The sequence below is a fragment of the Culicoides brevitarsis genome, chromosome 2 (genome assembly GCF_036172545.1).
Source record: "Culicoides brevitarsis isolate CSIRO-B50_1 chromosome 2, AGI_CSIRO_Cbre_v1, whole genome shotgun sequence".
NCBI classification, from domain to species: Eukaryota; Metazoa; Arthropoda; class Insecta; order Diptera; family Ceratopogonidae; genus Culicoides; species Culicoides brevitarsis.
Window position 1 is genome coordinate 16,101,850 of NC_087086.1, and position 18,496 is coordinate 16,120,345.

The 18,496-nt window shown below is 28.3% G+C and overlaps 1 protein-coding gene across 3 annotated transcripts in view; it reads left to right on the forward strand.

The window, feature by feature from the left end:
• LOC134832342 (zinc finger protein 358-like) overlaps window positions 1–12,577 on the forward strand; it is a 30,671-nt gene extending 18,094 nt beyond the window's left edge. For all 3 annotated transcript variants that reach the window (XM_063846330.1, XM_063846331.1, XM_063846332.1), the window contains one exon: window positions 12,047–12,577. In XM_063846330.1, the coding sequence (XP_063702400.1) occupies window positions 12,047–12,240 (194 nt within the window). In that variant the 3' untranslated portion in view covers window positions 12,241–12,577. The remainder of the gene's footprint in view (window positions 1–12,046) is intronic.
• The last annotated feature ends 5,919 nt before the right edge of the window (window positions 12,578–18,496 follow it).

The following is an 18,496-nucleotide window of genomic DNA, read 5'->3' on the forward strand; positions in this document are numbered from 1 at the left end:
TCAAAACTTATTAAAATTTTCAAATTTTAAGTCGAGACTTAAGTTTAAGAAAAATCACATTAAGTCAAATACAAAAACTTAACTTGGAAAATTTCATTAAAAAATTAATTTAAAAAAAAAAAAAAAAAAAATGTTTTCCAAAAAACTTATCAAACTTAATTCTTGAAACTAAAGCTTAAGTCAAAATACTTATGATATTTAAACTCAAACTTAAGCTTAAGTTGTAAATTTAAGTTTAAGTTTAATTTAAGTTTTTTCGAACCTGATATTTTCTCCAAAAGTCTCCAAAAAGACTCCAGAAGTCAAAAAAACTTATGACTTAACTTAAACTTACAAAACCATTGTGATTTAAACTTTAACTTAAGCTTAAGTCAAAAGAATATTTTGACTTAATTGACTTAAACTTAAGTTACTCTAACTTATATTAAAGTCAAAAATCAAGTTAATTTTGGTTTTTCAACTAAACTTTAAAACAAAAAATATTTTTTTTTTTTTAATTTTCAATAAAATTCATAATTGAAGTTAATTAATTTGACTTAAGTCAAACTTAAGTGGTTTTTACTAAAGCTTAAGTCATATTTAAATAGTTTTGACTTAATAGGAAAAATTTTGAGTAAAATTAATTAATTGCTTGGTTTGTAAAAATTAAAAAATTTATCAATTTAATTTATTTTTTCAATTTTTGGCTCACCGTGCGTCGCCTGAAATCGTCGTAAATCTTCTCCCCTTTTGGGAAATGATGGCGGCTCTCGTTGAAATATTCAATATATTCCTCATATTTTGCATGCCAACTCGCATGACCATTATCTCGACTTGGATTTAACTTTTATGTGCTTATGTGAAGCTCCGTCATGGGAGGATGTGTAAAAAAATGTTAAAAACTCTACATTATTAACGAGATGCTTTTTACTATCCAGCAACAACAACAACAACAGCGAGTGAATGGAGAGAAATGAACTTGCACGTCCTCGCAATCTCGCCATATTTAGAGATTCCAAAGAACGCACAAGCAATAAAAATCAAGACAAGACACGAAATTCGTAGAAGCATCTTTTCGTGTTTTGGCACATTTTGATTTTCATGACGATAGTCGTCGCTCTGTGTGTAAAGATCAAATAATAATAAGAAGAAATGAGAAAACTCACGTCTTGGGAATAAATTTGCTTGAAAAATGTGTGTGTGTGTGTGTGTAAAATTACGTTTGTTGTTGCCGTTGCCTGAGATAGCAGAGTAGCAGACACTGGTTGTGCAAATCAGGTAAATGAATAAAAAACAATGACGGAAAAAATTGGGTAGGTTTGTCCGTTTTTTTCTTCGTTGTGTGTGTGTGTGTTCTTTTAGGGGTTTTATCGATTTTCTCGTTGATTTTGATTTTCTCCCTTTTTAGCACGAAAGAGACACAAGTGCTCTGTAAATATTTTCATTTTTCCGCTTTGCTCTCGAGAAATCATTTTTTCAATCTTGCCGCAAATTTTATTAGCAAACTTTTTGGATGGCGGAATGTTTATTTTGCTTAAAAGCAGAAATCTTCATTTTTCATCAGAGTGCCATTCGAGTTTTAGTGGTTTGAGAGTGTTTCTTTTGCAATATTTTTAAAACTGAAAAAACTTCGGGAATTTAAAAGATTTTTTAAAGGAAATTTTTAGAGTTTTTTTTTTAATTTTTTGATTAAAACTTAGTTTGAACAATTTTATCCTCAAAATTTGATATTTTTTTATTTAAATTATTTTAAAATAATTTTTAATATAATTTAATAATTTATTAAATATTTAATTTAATTGATTTTTAATGTTTAAAAAAATTAAAATAAAAATATTTCGATTAAAATTATTTTTAATTTATTTTTTTTATTCGAAGAAAATAATTTATTTATAAAAAATATTTAAATTAAATATGTTTTTTTTAAATTTTATTTTATTTTTTAATAATTTCGTAGGTAATACTAAAATAATTATTTTTTTTTTAAATTTTTAAATATTTAATTTTATATATTTTTTTAATTTTTTAAGTTTTTTTTAGAAATTAGGCAATATTTGCCTCCATTTTAACACAATCTAATCGCAAACTATTTCTAATCAAAGCATAAGTTATCAGAATCGAAGCCAAAAATAGATAATGGCGTACAGGGAACGTTCAAGTAACTTTTCACACCAACTTCTTCAACAACCGCACTAACGTTATAAAAATAAAATAATAAATGTACTGCAAAATTAAACCTCATATTTGTTCATTTATTATCTTTTGCATGTGTTTTGTGGCATTCATGCTTATATTATTTGCGGCTTCTTTACAAAAAAGACGAGATAAACTCACTTTGTATATATGACAAGCAGCACTGCGATAAGATATTCACGCCATATTCCAACATATACAGTGGCAATAAAAGCGGCGCGGCTTGGGTGAATCTTATCATCATCATCACACTCGCGCAACAACTACACCATTATATTATCGTTATGATTGCGATTATCGTTCTATTATACGGTTGTATGTAGGAAGGCAGTCGCTTCACAATGTAGCAAATTGTCTTCTAATTCTAACAAGTCGCTTTTTTATGATTTAAGTAATAATAATCAGTACACTCGAGCAGCCATATTGTCTCTAAACGTTAGACGACGCCGTGTTCACCCTTTGGCGCATTTAATTTCCATATAAATTTAATTTTATGTTCATTTTATTCAATATCCAACGTACGAAGGAATTTCTTCAGAGTCAAGAAAAAGGAAAAACGTTTCTCTCGCTCTGTGATGTTTATTTAAGTAAATTGGTGCAAGATTAAAAAGAAAATTGTCTTCTTTTCTTTATGTACTGCTCCTTGCTTGGGAAGCAACACGAAGTAGAAAAGAAAGTTTTCCTTCCCGCAATAATAATAATAATAATTGAATCGAAATAATGTCTGCTGCTGGCAAAGCAATTTACTTGGAATCTAATTTAAAATCAATCGCCTTTATTGGTCTTGGTCTGTGCTTCTTTAATAAATCGTCGAAACGAAATCAAGACAGGATGAAAAGTAATAAAAATCTTGTAAATGTTGAGAAATTCCTTTGCATTTTTTTCTCGCAATTATTTTCTTTTTTTTATTCGGGGAAAGGCAATGAAAAAATTTTCCTTCGAAACGGAATCTTCGTTAACGAATGCCTAACATTCCCCACTCCAACCAGCCGAGAGAAGCAAAGCAAAAAGGGTTGCTTGACTATGCCTTGCTTGCCGCCTATGATTGTCGTAATAAATTATATTTCAACTTTTTAGATTACACCATCTTATGTGCTTGCTAAAAGCTTTTCATGTGCCTACACAAAGTTCGTTTCCAACATTGTTTTTATAACAAACGATAACAATAAGAATAATATTAAAACTGGGATTGGGTAAGTGGAGGAATTTAACAATGACGCTTTGTATCTCCATAAATTTTGTTTTCAGCTCTATGCCATGTAACTTGATTTAAGACCTCACATTAAACCAGTTTTAATCTTTTTGCGATATTGTATATCTTGTCACGAAAGCTTCTACTTTTCTGAGGAGAATGAGATTTTTTCGGAAATTCATAAGACGTGAACGGGTGACACCCTACTCTTTAGTTAGTTCATCCGTCACACTACTCCTCCTACTTTGCTACAAAATTGTGCAAACAAAAATGGAATTTTCTACCATGAATCATTGAACGAGCGAACGTCGTCGACGCCGTCGTAGGCAAACTCACATAAAAGTCGACAATTAAACAGATTCACTTGATTTATCACAATTAATTGGGAAAATTATTTCATGCCTCCTATATTTGTTTGTACGATGCGTAAACACGAAAAAGGGGTAAAGTTGGATGAATTTCACGATGGAGATGAATGTGTCTAAAATAATTTAATATTGAAATAACTTTTAACGTTCGTGTTTTGTATCAAAATAAAATTAATAGCTACCTTGACGTTTTGATGCGAGGCATAGGCTCCCCTTCTTCTTCTTGTTTCAAGGTGAACACTTTAAACTCGGATTGATAATATTTCAACATTAAAATTTATTTCATTAATTTCTTAGTAGATGGTGATGGAAATTAAAACGGAATGTCAATCATTTCCCGTCGAAACGAAAAACGAACAACAAAAAAGCGAACATTTAAAAAACGATCAAATCTGAGGATGATCTCAATTAATCAGAGACAAATTTTTCTCATGCATGCACATAAATGTAGAATATTATTAAGTGTCATATGGAGGTTTTTTACGCGATTTTATGAGTTGCGTTATATTTGGGTGAGATTAGTAGTGCGTGTGTATGTGAATAAAAATGAAACGACCAACGAGTGATAATAATAATAATAAACGCTTATAATATAAAAGAGAATCATAAATCAACACTCGAAAGTACAACAAAAAAGTATGTTGATATTTTTTCATGTTATTGTGTTCGTTTGAACTTTTTGTGAACATTTGTTACGTTTCACAAAGGAATATGGAATTTGAATTAACGTTAAAAACAGTTTGTGCATGTGACGGTCTTTCAAGTTGATTTTTAAAAGATTAGTTTTTGTTTTGTCCACGTATAAGTTTAAGTGTACATTAATAAACGATCACTTCCTTTAAAAAACTACACTTCGATTCTTGTGATTAAGTTCAGTTTCGATTCTCATGTCTTTTTAGTATATCTTACTCATCTGGTATGTAAAAGCTCACTCTAAATTCGTCGTCAGATACTTGTACGGCTTTTAAGTGTTTTTCATTAAGCGTTTTGGTAAGTAAATGCGTAAGAAGGCACGTACGGTCCTGTTCGCCTGCACATGGAAACACTATTGAATTGTCCAATATAATTATCCCATTGAAATTTGGATAATACATCATCAACATCATGCTTTTGAATTTTAACTAAATCTGTAATATCTTCACTTATTACTATATCGATTCTACTGCTGCTTTCAATTTTGCAAATAAGAACACAAAATGAGTTTTCAAGGAAATTGTAGCAAACTGCTGATAATATCTTGCCTCTTCGAATAAATTTTGGGATTGTAGTTTTTAGCTGGTTTTCAAAGTAAAAATTAACAACTTTGATTTTCCTTTCCAGCCTTAGTTTAGTTTAACATCTGAAAAAAAAACATTTCGCAAAGTATAAACTGACTACTACACAATCTCATTCAGAGATTTTTTTAATCTGAAACATCACTTGTACTACTGGTGTCAAGTGAATAAACAAAAAAAAAACTTACCCATTTGTTCAATTTCGTAATAAGCGCATTTTCTCTCATTATTCAGACATTTCAATATAAAATCTATTTTTTCACTTATTTGTATCTTTAGCCTATAAATCAGTCAATTTCGTTTTCTTCAGAGATTCAGATTTCATCCAAAATTCATCCAAATAAAGCAATGCCCTTCGCCCAAAAAATTAAAGTTTCTTCTCACTTACTATGCACATGCGAGTAAAAACTACCAGCAACAAAAAAAATGGAGACATGATGTGTGAAATATTAAACAAGTGTACATCAGTACACTACGACACTCTATTATTACTGCGCATATTTCATTCAACCATATGCTCAAGTTTTTTTTCGTGTCACATTTTTTTGTTGTCGTTGTTGTTTTGTTAATCTGCTGCTCTCGGTACATTCTCTCTTGGATTTGGATTTTTAGTAATTTTCATTCATCTAGGAATAGAATGCACGAGGAGAACAAGTGTTGGAAATTTATGCAACGTCATGCCAAAGGATTTAATTTTGTTTCGTATACGTGGAGGTGTGACGATGATTTTTTTTTGTGTGTCTCGCAGTTCGTGTCCTGTCATGAGATTCACTGCGAGAATTTTTGCGCCAGATTCTGTTGTTTATATTGATTTTTTCGGATGTTACTTCTAGATTAATTAAATTGTGTGCCAGATATAATTATCTGTTTCCTCGATTATTATCGAGATGATTGTTGTCCCTTTTATTGAAAAGTACACTCAATTAGAGATATTACCGCAATTCATACGGAATTGCTCTATTTGTGATCACCCGCTGTGAATATGTACAAAAAGGCAGTTTGTGATGATGATACACTTATTACTCTCTCTCTCTCCCTTTTTGTATGTGTAAATACGATCCGGAAAGATTAAAATTCACCCTTCGTTTCTGGTTTATCCGACCACTTGTTCAATAGTTTATTTTTCTAAAACGAAAAAAAACTCGTTACTGTTGAACTAAAATCTGACCATCGATTTTTCATCCATCCGTTGAAGCTAAAAAAAAAATAAGGAAAACTTACATCGATCAAAGTATTCAAATCCTTCATGAAATGGGTTTGTGGAAATCTTTCACACATTTTATTATAAATAATGAATAAATCATAGCATGCCTTTTTTCCGAGCTAAATGCTAAAAATGAATGATTTCACCACACTCTCAACCTAAAATGATACACAAGACACCAATTTTTGCTTATTCTCTCTGATTATCAGCTACAAAAAAAGAGCGTAAAGTGGTGCGGAAAAAATCTTACACTTCTCATAAAAATTATTTCCGACCATAAAACAAACGAACGAAATGTAATCAGAATATATTGCTTTGCATAATTCAATTTTATATCTCATATTTCTTTAAAAATATTATTATCCTCATGATTTTATCTTTACCTACGTAAGCTCATAAACATATGAGGTAATATAATGGCATGAAGGAAGGAAGGAGCTTTTTATGATATTCATGAATCTCAAAAAAAAAAAAGATCAAGTGTTGGATTTTTACTTACCCCATACTCCGTATTACCATCTGTTGGCGCCATTTGTTCCCTCAAACGTAACTGAATCAAATCTCCATCGTCGAGGGTAAAAAAATGAAAAGTTTTGCATCTATCTCTCCCTTTCCAATGTGCCAGGTTGATGCCTAGGTGAATCTACATATAGAACGGATTTGTTTGTCGGCTCACTTTACAATACGGCTTCTACTTTCTCCATCCACACCACCTTTTTAACATTTATATTCCATTCCATTCTTTATTATCCCATTTTATAGTCTCAGATCAGGTGCGCTTTTTGATATGCTTTGATTGTTGCTGAAAACTTTATCGTAGAACGGCTTCAAATCAATTCAATTTGTGTTTGCGAGATTTTGAAGTGAAGAAATTCGAGCAAAAAAATTTTTTTCTGAGGAAATTTATGTTGTTTGCAGGTGTTTGTTTCCCCTGAACGAAGACGAGAGTTTGGGAAAATCGATGAAATAAATTCAGATTTCCGGCTTTCAAATGCTCAATGCCTTTGAAATCACATTAAAAAGATCTGGTCTCAGATTCTCTGCGCAAAATTTATTGAAACAGAAACATTTACTTTGCGATTAAATTAGCGTTGATACTAACCAGACACTCACAATTTCTTATGCCTTTGCAGAGTCGTCGTCGTCGTCTCCGTTGTCGAGCTGCAATAAAAATAAAATCTAAGTAAAATCACTACCGTTGTTGTTGTTGTTCGCCAGTAGTCGTGTTTTGCACCCAAGAACGAAAAAAAAATCATAGCAACTGGGATACAAATAAATTTAAGATAAATGATAAGACCCTTTTGTGTCTGTGTTGCTTTCTTGCTTGTTTCTATAGCGAAACTCTTCGGAGTGAACGGAAGTGAGTGTGAGTTATGAATGATGATAATATCCCTTTGGGTCATATCATTACGACGCCGTTGCGCACATGGCATAGCAAATCATTAACAGATTTCATCTTGATCTGTCTTGATTGCCCCATATCTGTGTGTGTGTGTGTGTGTGTTTGGCTCGAAATCAGGTATCTACACTTTATTATCACGAATTATTATGAAATCCAGTCACGTTCACGAGAAATCATATAAATAAATACACAATAGAGACATGAAACGGAGAGCGGGTTGATGAAAAGCCTAATAGTCCCTTGTTACGCTTTAAATGGTTTTCTTGGTTTGTAGAGTATTTTGGGGAAAATTTGTGTCTCGCAGTTAACAAAAACTATTCTCGATGAATTTTTCAATTTTTTTAAACGTCATTGAGGCAAAAAATGATTTTTCTGAAAAATAAAACCAAAAAAAATTAGGATTTTGTTCAAATTAAAAAAAAAACAAAAATTATAAAAAATTCAAAAAAATTGAAAAATTAGTTTTCATTAAAAAAATATTTTATTTTAACTATTTTTCTTTAGCTTATTTAATGCTAAAATAAATTTAATTTTTTTTTCTTAAAAATTTGAACAAAAACTAAAATCCATTTAAAAAATAAACTAACTAAATTTTTACTTAAAGTATATGAATAAAGTTAAATGAAAATAGAAATTCAACTTTATTTTTTGTTTTTGTTTTTTTTGTTTTTAATTTAAAACAAGTTATATTTCATGATTAATTAATTGATTTTAAGATTTTTTTTAAAAATCAATTAATTTGATTTTTCTTAAGCCAAAAATCTTTCTTCTTCTACAAATTTTAAAATTTAATTTAAGTAAATTTTTAAAAATCTTCTTCTTCATGAAAACATGAAGGAAAAAAAAAGAAAATTTTTAAGAATAAACTTAAATTAAATTTTAAAATTTATTAAAATTAAATCATTTTGATTGATTTAATTTAAAAAAAAAATAAATTTAATAAAAATAATAAATTAATTAATTTAAATTAAATTAAAAATTTAATTTTAATTATTTTACACATGTTTAAGTTTTATAAGTTGATTTTTAAATAAACAATATTTTAAAAAATTCATATAAAATAAAAAAAATATTTTTTTTATATTCTCGCAAATTTTATGCCTTCCGAGATACGACCTTTTCACAAGCATTTGGTCATTTTACTTCGAAACTTAAAGAAAAAAGTTTACTTGTCATCGTCATCATCACACATGTGGATTTCATCTTTCATCACACACGAAAAAAAACGTACAAGTCACTGCAGATATTGCTTTTTTTTTCGTTTTTCATTTGAAAAATGATCGAAACTATTTTTTTTTGTTCAAAAAAAAAAAAAAATAGCTCTGAAATCTTGAAGAAAAAAAAACTACACTGCAACCTAATCACTAAAGCAAGACAATGACATTTACGTGCAAAAATAATTTTCTCTTCAAATAGGACGAAAACGAAGAAAATGCGAGAAAAAGCACAGAAATAAAATAAAATCAAGGATAATAAAACCATTTTACTTCTATTTAATGTCATTTTTCTGATTGTTGTTCGTGTGTATGCGCCAGACATGACGAGGGTTAAATTGATGTGGGGGTAGTAAAAGTGAAGAAGAAAACGATTGAAGAAGAAATAATAGCTGCCTGCCATACTTGCGTCGTGAAAACCCGTGTACGACGTACGACGAAGAGTTAAAAAATGAAGGAAAATGAGAAAAATCAAATGATAATAAAAAGTACAAACACACACAAAATTCACTCTCTTCGTTCCGTACGGATATGGGGGGAAAATCAGAAAAAAATGAAAAAAAAAACAAACAATAGACGCGTGTGTGAGCGACGACGACGGAGAGAGAAAAATAACGGTAACTATGGAAACGCTGTACGGGCGGGTTTGTCTTGCAAATCAGTGTCTAACCAATGAAAAATTTACAGAGCACACACACACACACAGACTAACATGAGCCAGATTTTCCCCAAGATAGGTGCTGTCGTGCCGCGCAACGACGAACGTGTGAGTCAAACGGGTGAAAAAACAATGAAAAATACTCGACATTTTTTATTACTTTTTTCCCCCGTACGTCGTCGTTGCTCGGATTGAATGTTGATGTGGGTCACATGAGAGTATCCATACGCGCGATGACTGCAATTCTTCCATGCCACCGCCATCCATTCGGTGTGTGTGTGTGTTGAAAACAAGTGGCTAGGGATTGTTTTTGTCTGGTTTTTTTTTTGTTTAAAGATTTTTCTCGTTATAACGTTCCAACTCAGATTTTTCTTTCATGTTCTTCTTCATTTTTATGGGATGATTTTTTTCTGTCTGTTACTGTCGGTCTGTAAACATTTTCTCTCTTAATGGATTTCTGTTCGTCGTCGTGTGTGTGTGTGTGCGGCATTTCCGGAGCCATGCCACCGTTTATGTTTATTTATTTCGTTGAACTTTTTACCTTGCGCCTCTCTTGGTTTGTACGTGATTTCTTTTTGGTTCCATTTTTATTGCGAATGTTTCAGTTAGACAGTGCAGAGTTTCTTGATTTTATTTTAATGGCTTGAGGTTTGAAATAAAAATGAAAAAATGTGTTCCCTGGTTAGTAACTGAACACCTGATAAATTCATCGATTTCATTAAATTTGATTGAATGAAATAAAAAATTCACGCTTTTGGCAATTTATTTGATTTTTTTCGACTGGTTTTTTGTGTCTTTATCATTGATTTCTTTTTTGTAACTGTGATTCCTCTGATTTTCATTCCCAATGGAATGTGTCTGATGATTTTTATGATAAAAGTGCAACTTTTATGTAGTTAAATGAGTAAAAATTATTAAAAACATTATTATTTTATGAGAATTTTCGTCTATTTTAGGAAAATTTTCAAAAATATTTGCAAAAAAAAATTTATTTATCATAATTAAAAAAAATTATTAAACTAAAAAAAAATAAAATAATTAAATAATTTTTTTTTAATTAAATTAACATTTAATTAATATTTTCTATAAAATTATTAAATAAAATTATTATAAAAATTGAATAAAAATTTAATAGATTTTTTTTAAATTTCACCAAAAATATTAAATTTATAAAATAAAATTATTTATTAAATTTAAATTTAAATTTATTAAATTTATTTATTTATTTTACAACCAAAAATTGTAAAAATATCAATAAAATTTTAGAATTTTTTTAAAATTTATAAGATAAAATATAAAAAAAAATATTTTTTAAAAATTATTATAAATGAAAATTATTAATTAATTTTGCTTAATTTTTCCGCCTCCAAAATTTTTTTTTTCTTTGGAAAAATCCATCTTTGTAACCTTACACCTCGAACAGTTGGTAATTGGTGTGATAATAACGAGATTAGCATTTTGTGGTCTTGCTATGTCACAAAAAGATGTAATTGAGAGCACAGATTTGTATTATTTGCATTGAATGTAGGTAACAATAAAGTGCAACATTTGTCTAAAACATCAAAAAATCAAGTGATTAAAAAGGGTGTGTCAATCATTCAAGAAAAAAAAAAGGAAAAAAATGAACTTGATCCAATTTGTGGCGAGATATGTGGCAATTAATGGATCAAATATCTCCACAAAAATTATATTCGAATATTTTGAACAGTTGTCTCTAAAAATTTTCTCGACAGATTTAAATCCATTATCACGTGCCAAAATCACGTTTATGATTTATTTCTCAAAATTTTATTATTAATCTATGAGAAATTTGATAAATAAAAGCTCAGAGAGAGAGAAAAAACTTTTAAATTTTAAATAGATTTTAAATCCTAATGATTTATGGAAATATATCCCTAAATTAATCAGAGTATCATCATCATCAACATCGAACGACGAGAGAAATAAATTTTAATAGTCTTTTAATCCCATATCCCTTCGTTCGTGTATTGGAAGTGATAATTCAGTGTCAATGGCCCACAATAGAAATCAAATTTAATAATCGTCAAAATATTTTTGGCATTATTTAGAAAGAGAGAGCGAACAAAAATCAAGGAAAAAAAGAAGAATTTGCAAATTTTTAGCATTTTTGGGGTTCAGTGATGTGAAAAAAGTGATTTTTATTCATCAGAATCGTCATTTTTTCGTTTCTTGAGTACCCAAAGTCCATCACTTGTCATAAAAACTTCGATTTTCGATTAAATTCCAATATTTTCGCAAATCTTCTACTGTCCCCCTCTGCATAATTTACAAGATATTTGCCAACAAATCATCACCATTAATATTAAATAATGATTTTTGTCTTTAATACCCTGTCATTGTCTGTCTTTTATTTTATTTTGCAGTGGACAACAGATCCCTTCCGTCCAATACACATCAATAAATATTTAATAATAATAACGTCCTCTGTACATTTCCTATGAGAAAATATCCCAAAAATAGACAATTGATGAGCGGCTTAAAGGACAACAAAAAATTTTTTTTTCTCATATTAAATTTTTTCCTTCTTTTTTCTCGTTTTAGGTGAAAAACCACACAAATGCAGCGTGTGCGGCAAGGCATTCAGCCAAAGCTCAAATCTCATCACACATTCCCGAAAGCATACGGGCTACAAGCCATTCGCCTGCGAGTTGTGCCACAAAGCATTCCAGCGAAAAGTCGATCTGAGGCGGCACAAGGAAACGCAACACACGGATTTGAGACCGCTTGTCAATTAAAAATACTTTTTTCTTCGTCTACTAGTTAGCTACTTTTAGAAATAAAATAGTTAGAAATAAATTTTGTGTAAAAAATAATTTTTAGTTTGCTGATAAAAGAATTTTTCAAGTGCAATCCATTTTCAAATTGATATTATTATTTTTTTTGTACAATTAATGTTCACTTTTTCATTGTAAATAATATAAAGGGTCGTTAAGAAGACTCGAATTCTCATTCTCTTTAAGGTCAAATACGATAGAAGCCAAATATGTCAGTGAAAGCTTACCAAAGATAGATAATTCCTATAAAATAATAAAAAAAAAATAATAAATTTAATTATAAATATTGAATCAAGTAATTAGGTTATGTTAAGTAAATAAATTGTCTAAATATGAATAAAAAAACAATTTTCATTCCAAAAAAAAAAAATGTCTTAATTTTTTGAGCAGTTTTTTAAGGTAAGATAATTATATTTTTAATTTTTAAATTATTTTAATTAATTAGATTTCAATTTATTTTATTTTAAATTAATTTTAAATAATTTTGAATTGTTTTTTTAAGTTAAATAAATTTTATCTTTTAACACTCCAAAATAATTCAAGAATTAAATAAAAATTATATTTTTTAAATTTTTTTTAACAATTTTAATGAGCAAAATTTTCATTAAATACAAACTATTTTGCAAAATTATTATTAAAAAAAAAAGACGAATACTGAGTTAAAAAAATTTTTTTTTGACATACTTTGCTCGATATTTTTTTCGTTCTGAAATTTTCAAAAGAATTTGTCAACGTAAATCATTTAAAAAAAATATTTAATTAATTAATAATAAATTGATTGAATTAAAAATAAAAAAATAATTTAATGTAATTAATTAAGTAAAAAAATAAAGTTTAATTATTAAAATTAATTAAAAAAAATGAAAATAAAAAAAATATTTTTTTTTAAATATAAAATTAATTTTCTCAAATAACGTCCGAAGTTTTCAAAATAAAGTCGACCAACTCCGTGCTTAACTCCAATTTTTTTGAAGTCGACTTTATCAAAACTCATGGAAATCATCTTCAGAACGACTTTTTATTCAATTTCAAGCCCAAAACTGGTCAAAAATTGACTTGGTACAAAAAACTCGATTTTATGTCAGCATGAGGAAGAATCGAGATAAATTTTATTTGTTCGAAAATTGCCAAAATATGAATGGAAATCATCTTCAGAATGACTTTTTATTCAATTTTAGGCTTAAAACTGGTCAAAAATTGACTTGGTACAAAAAACTCGATTTTATGTCAGCATGAGGAAGAATCGAGGTAAATTTTATTTGTTCAAAAATTGCCAAAATATGAATGGAAATCATCTTCAGAATGACTTTTTATTCAGTTTCAAGCTTAAAATTGCTCAAAAATTGACTTGGTACAAAAAACTCGATTTTATGTCAGCATGAGGAAAAATCGAGTTAAATTTTATTTGTTCGAAAATTGCCAAAATATGAATGGAAATCATCTTCAGAATGACTTTTTATTCAATTTTAGGCTTAAAACTGGTCAAAAATTGACTTGGTACAAAAAACTCGATTTTATGTCAGCATGAGGAAAAATCGAGATAAATTTTATTTGTTCGAAAATTGCCAAAATATGAATGGAAATCATCTTCAGAATGACTTTTTATTCAATTTTAGGCTTAAAACTGGTCAAAAATTGACTTGGTACAAAAAACTCGATTTTATGTCAGCATGAGGAAAAATCGAGTTAAATTTTATTTGTTCGAAAATTGCCAAAATATGAATGGAAATCATCTTCAGAATGACTTTTTATTCAATTTTAGGCTTAAAACTGGTCAAAAATTGACTTGGTACAAAAAACTCGATTTTATGTCAGCATGAGGAAAAATCGAGTTAAATTTTATTTGTTCGAAAATTGCCAAAATATGAATGGAAATCATCTTCAGAATGACTTTTTATTCAATTTTAGGCTTAAAACTGGTCAAAAATTGACTTGGTACAAAAAACTCGATTTTATGTCAACATGATGAGAAATCGAGTTAAATTTTATTTGTTCGAAAATTGCCAAAATATGAATGGAAATCATCTTCAGAATGACTTTTTATTCAATTTCAAGCCCAAAACTGGTCAAAAATTGACTTGGTACAAAAAACTCGATTTTATGTCAGCATGATGAGAAATCGAGTTAAATTTTATTTGTTCGAAAATTGCCAAAATATGAATGGAAATCACTCGAATTTTATGTCAGAAGTTAAATTTTATTTGTTCGAAAATTGCCAAAATATGAATGGAAATCATCTTCAGAATGACTTTTTATTCAGTTTTAAGCTTGAAATTGCTCAAAAATTGACTTGGTACAAAAAACTCGATTTTATGTCAGCATGAGGAAAAATCGAGTTAAATTTTATTTGTTCGAAAATTGCCAAAATATGAATGGAAATCATCTTCAGAATGACTTTTTATTCAATTTTAGGCTTAAAACTGGTCAAAAATTGACTTGGTACAAAAAACTCGATTTTATGTCAGCATGAGGAAAAATCGAGATAAATTTTATTTGTTCGAAAATTGCCAAAATATGAATGGAAATCATCTTCAGAATGACTTTTTATTCAATTTTAGGCTTAAAACTGGTCAAAAATTGACTTGGTACAAAAAACTCGATTTTATGTCAGCATGAGGAAAAATCGAGTTAAATTTTATTTGTTCGAAAATTGCCAAAATATGAATGGAAATCATCCTCAGAATGACTTTTTATTCAATTTTAGGCTTAAAACTGGTCAAAAATTGACTTGGTACAAAAAACTCGATTTTATGTCAGCATGAGGAAAAATCGAGTTAAATTTTATTTGTTCGAAAATTGACAAAATATGAATGGAAATCATCTTCAGAATGACTTTTTATTCAATTTTAAGCTTAAAATTGCTCAAAAATTGACTTGCAAAATTTATCACGATTTTAAGTCAGCATGATGAAGAATCGTTAAAAATTTTTCACGATTTTAAGTAAGCATGAGGAAGAATCGTGAAAAATTTTATTTGTTCGAAAATTAGGAAAATATGAATGGAAATCATCTTCAGAATGACTTTTTATTCAATTTTAAGCTTAAAATTGCTCAAAAATTGACTTGCAAAATTTATCACGATTTTAAGTCAGCATGATGAAGAATCGTGAAAAATTTTTCACGATTTTAAGTAAGCATGAGGAAGAATCGTGAAAAATTTTATTTGTTCGAAAATTAGGAAAATATGAATGGAAATCATCTTCAGAATGACTTTTTATTCAATTTTAAGCTTAAAATTGCTCAAAAATTGACTTGCAAAAATTTATCACGATTTTAAGTCAGCATGAGGAAGAATCGTGAAAAATTTTATTTGTTCGAAAATTAGGAAAATATGAATGGAAATCATCTTCAGAATGACTTTTTATTCAATTTTAAGCTTAAAATTGCTCAAAAATTGACTTGCAAAATTTATCACGATTTTAAGTCAGCATGATGAAGAATCGTGAAAAATTTTTCACGATTTTAAGTAAGCATGAGGAAGAATCGTGAAAAATTTTATTTGTTCGAAAATTAGGAAAATATGAATGGAAATCATCTTCAGAATGACTTTTTATTCAATTTTAAGCTTAAAATTGCTCAAAAATTGACTTGCAAAAATTTATCACGATTTTAAGTCAGCATGAGGAAGAATCGTGAAAAATTTTATTTGTTCGAAAATTAGGAAAATATGAATGGAAATCATCTTCAGAATGACTTTTTATTCAATTTTAAGCTTAAAATTGCTCAAAAATTGACTTGCAAAAATTTATCACGATTTTAAGTCAGCATGAGGAAGAATCGTGAAAAATTTTATTTGTTCGAAAATTAGGAAAATATGAATGGAAATCATCTTCAGAATGACTTTTTATTCAATTTTAAGCTTAAAATTGCTCAAAAATTGACTTGCAAAATTTATCACGATTTTAAGTCAGCATGATGAAGAATCGTGAAAAATTTTTCACGATTTTAAGTAAGCATGAGAAAGAATCGTGAAAAATTTTATTTGTTCGAAAATTAGGAAAATATGAATGGAAACATCTTCAGAATGACTTTTTATTCAATTTTAAGCTTAAAATTGCTCAAAAATTGACTTGCAAAATTTATCACGATTTTAAGTCAGCATGAGGAAGAATCGTGAAAAATTTTATTTGTTCGAAAATTGCCAAAATATGAATGGAAATCATCTTCAGAATGACTTTTTATTCAATTTTAGGCTTAAAACTGGTCAAAAATTGACTTGCAAAATTTATCACGATTTTAAGTCAGCATGATGAAGAATCGTGAAAAATTTTTCACGATTTTAAGTAAGCATGAGGAAGAATCGTGAAAAATTTTATTTGTTCGAAAATTAGGAAAATATGAATGGAAATCATCTTCAGAATGACTTTTTATTCAATTTTAAGCTTAAAATTGCTCAAAAATTGACTTGCAAAAATTTATCACGATTTTAAGTCAGCATGAGGAAGAATCGTGAAAAATTTTATTTGTTCGAAAATTAGGAAAATATGAATGGAAATCATCTTCAGAATGACTTTTTATTCAATTTTAAGCTTAAAATTGCTCAAAAATTGACTTGCAAAATTTATCACGATTTTAAGTCAGCATGATGAAGAATCGTGAAAAATTTTTCACGATTTTAAGTAAGCATGAGGAAGAATCGTGAAAAATTTTATTTGTTCGAAAATTAGGAAAATATGAATGGAAATCATCTTCAGAATGACTTTTTATTCAATTTTAAGCTTAAAATTGCTCAAAAATTGACTTGCAAAAATTTATCACGATTTTAAGTCAGCATGAGGAAGAATCGTGAAAAATTTTATTTGTTCGAAAATTAGGAAAATATGAATGGAAATCATCTTCAGAATGACTTTTTATTCAATTTTAAGCTTAAAATTGCTCAAAAATTGACTTGCAAAATTTATCACGATTTTAAGTCAGCATGAGGAAGAATCGTGAAAAATTTTATTTGTTCGAAAATTAGGAAAATATGAATGGAAACATCTTCAGAATGACTTTTTATTCAATTTTAAGCTTAAAATTGCTCAAAAATTGACTTGCAAAATTTATCACGATTTTAAGTCAGCATGAGGAAGAATCGTGAAAAATTTTATTTGTTCGAAAATTGCCAAAATATGAATGGAAATCATCTTCAGAATGACTTTTTATTCAATTTTAGGCTTAAAACTGGTCAAAAATTGACTTGGTACAAAAAACTCGATTTTATGTCAGCATGAGGAAAAATCGAGTTAAATTTTATTTGTTCGAAAATTGACAAAATATGAATGGAAATCATCTTCAGAATGACTTTTTATTCAATTTTAAGCTTAAAATTGCTCAAAAATTGACTTGCAAAATTTATCACGATTTTAAGTCAGCATGAGGAAGAATCGTGAAAAATTTTATTTGTTCGAAAATTAGGAAAATATGAATGGAAATCATCTTCAGAATGACTTTTTATTCAATTTTAAGCTTAAAATTGCTCAAAAATTGACTTGCAAAATTTATCACGATTTTAAGTCAGCATGAGGAAGAATCGTGAAAAATTTTATTTGTTCGAAAATTAGGAAAATATGAATGGAAATCATCTTCAGAATGACTTTTTATTCAATTTTAAGCTTAAAATTGCTCAAAAATTGACTTGCAAAATTTATCACGATTTTAAGTCAGCATGAGGAAGAATCGTGAAAAATTTTATTTGTTCGAAAATTAGGAAAATATGAATGGAAATCATCTTCAGAATGACTTTTTATTCAATTTTAAGCTTAAAATTGCTCAAAAATTGACTTGCAAAATTTATCACGATTTTAAGTCAGCATGAGGAAGAATCGTGAAAAATTTTATTTGTTCGAAAATTGCCAAAATATGAATGGAAATCATCTTCAGAATGACTTTTTATTCAATTTTAAGCTTAAAATTGCTCAAAAATTGACTTGCAAAAATTTATCACGATTTTAAGTAAGCATGATTCAAAAATTGCTCAAAAATTGACTTGCAAAATTTATCACGATTTTAATTCAGCATGAGAAAGAATCATGAAAAATTTTATTTGTTCGAAAATTGAGAAAATATGAATGGAAATCATCTTCAGAATGACTTTTTATTCAGTTTCAAGCTTAAAATTGCTCAAAAATTGACTTGCTGAGAAAAACTCGATTTTAAGTGAGCATTAGGAAGAATCGTGAAAAATTTTATTTGTTCGAAAATTAGGAAAATATGAATGGAAATCATCTTCAGAATG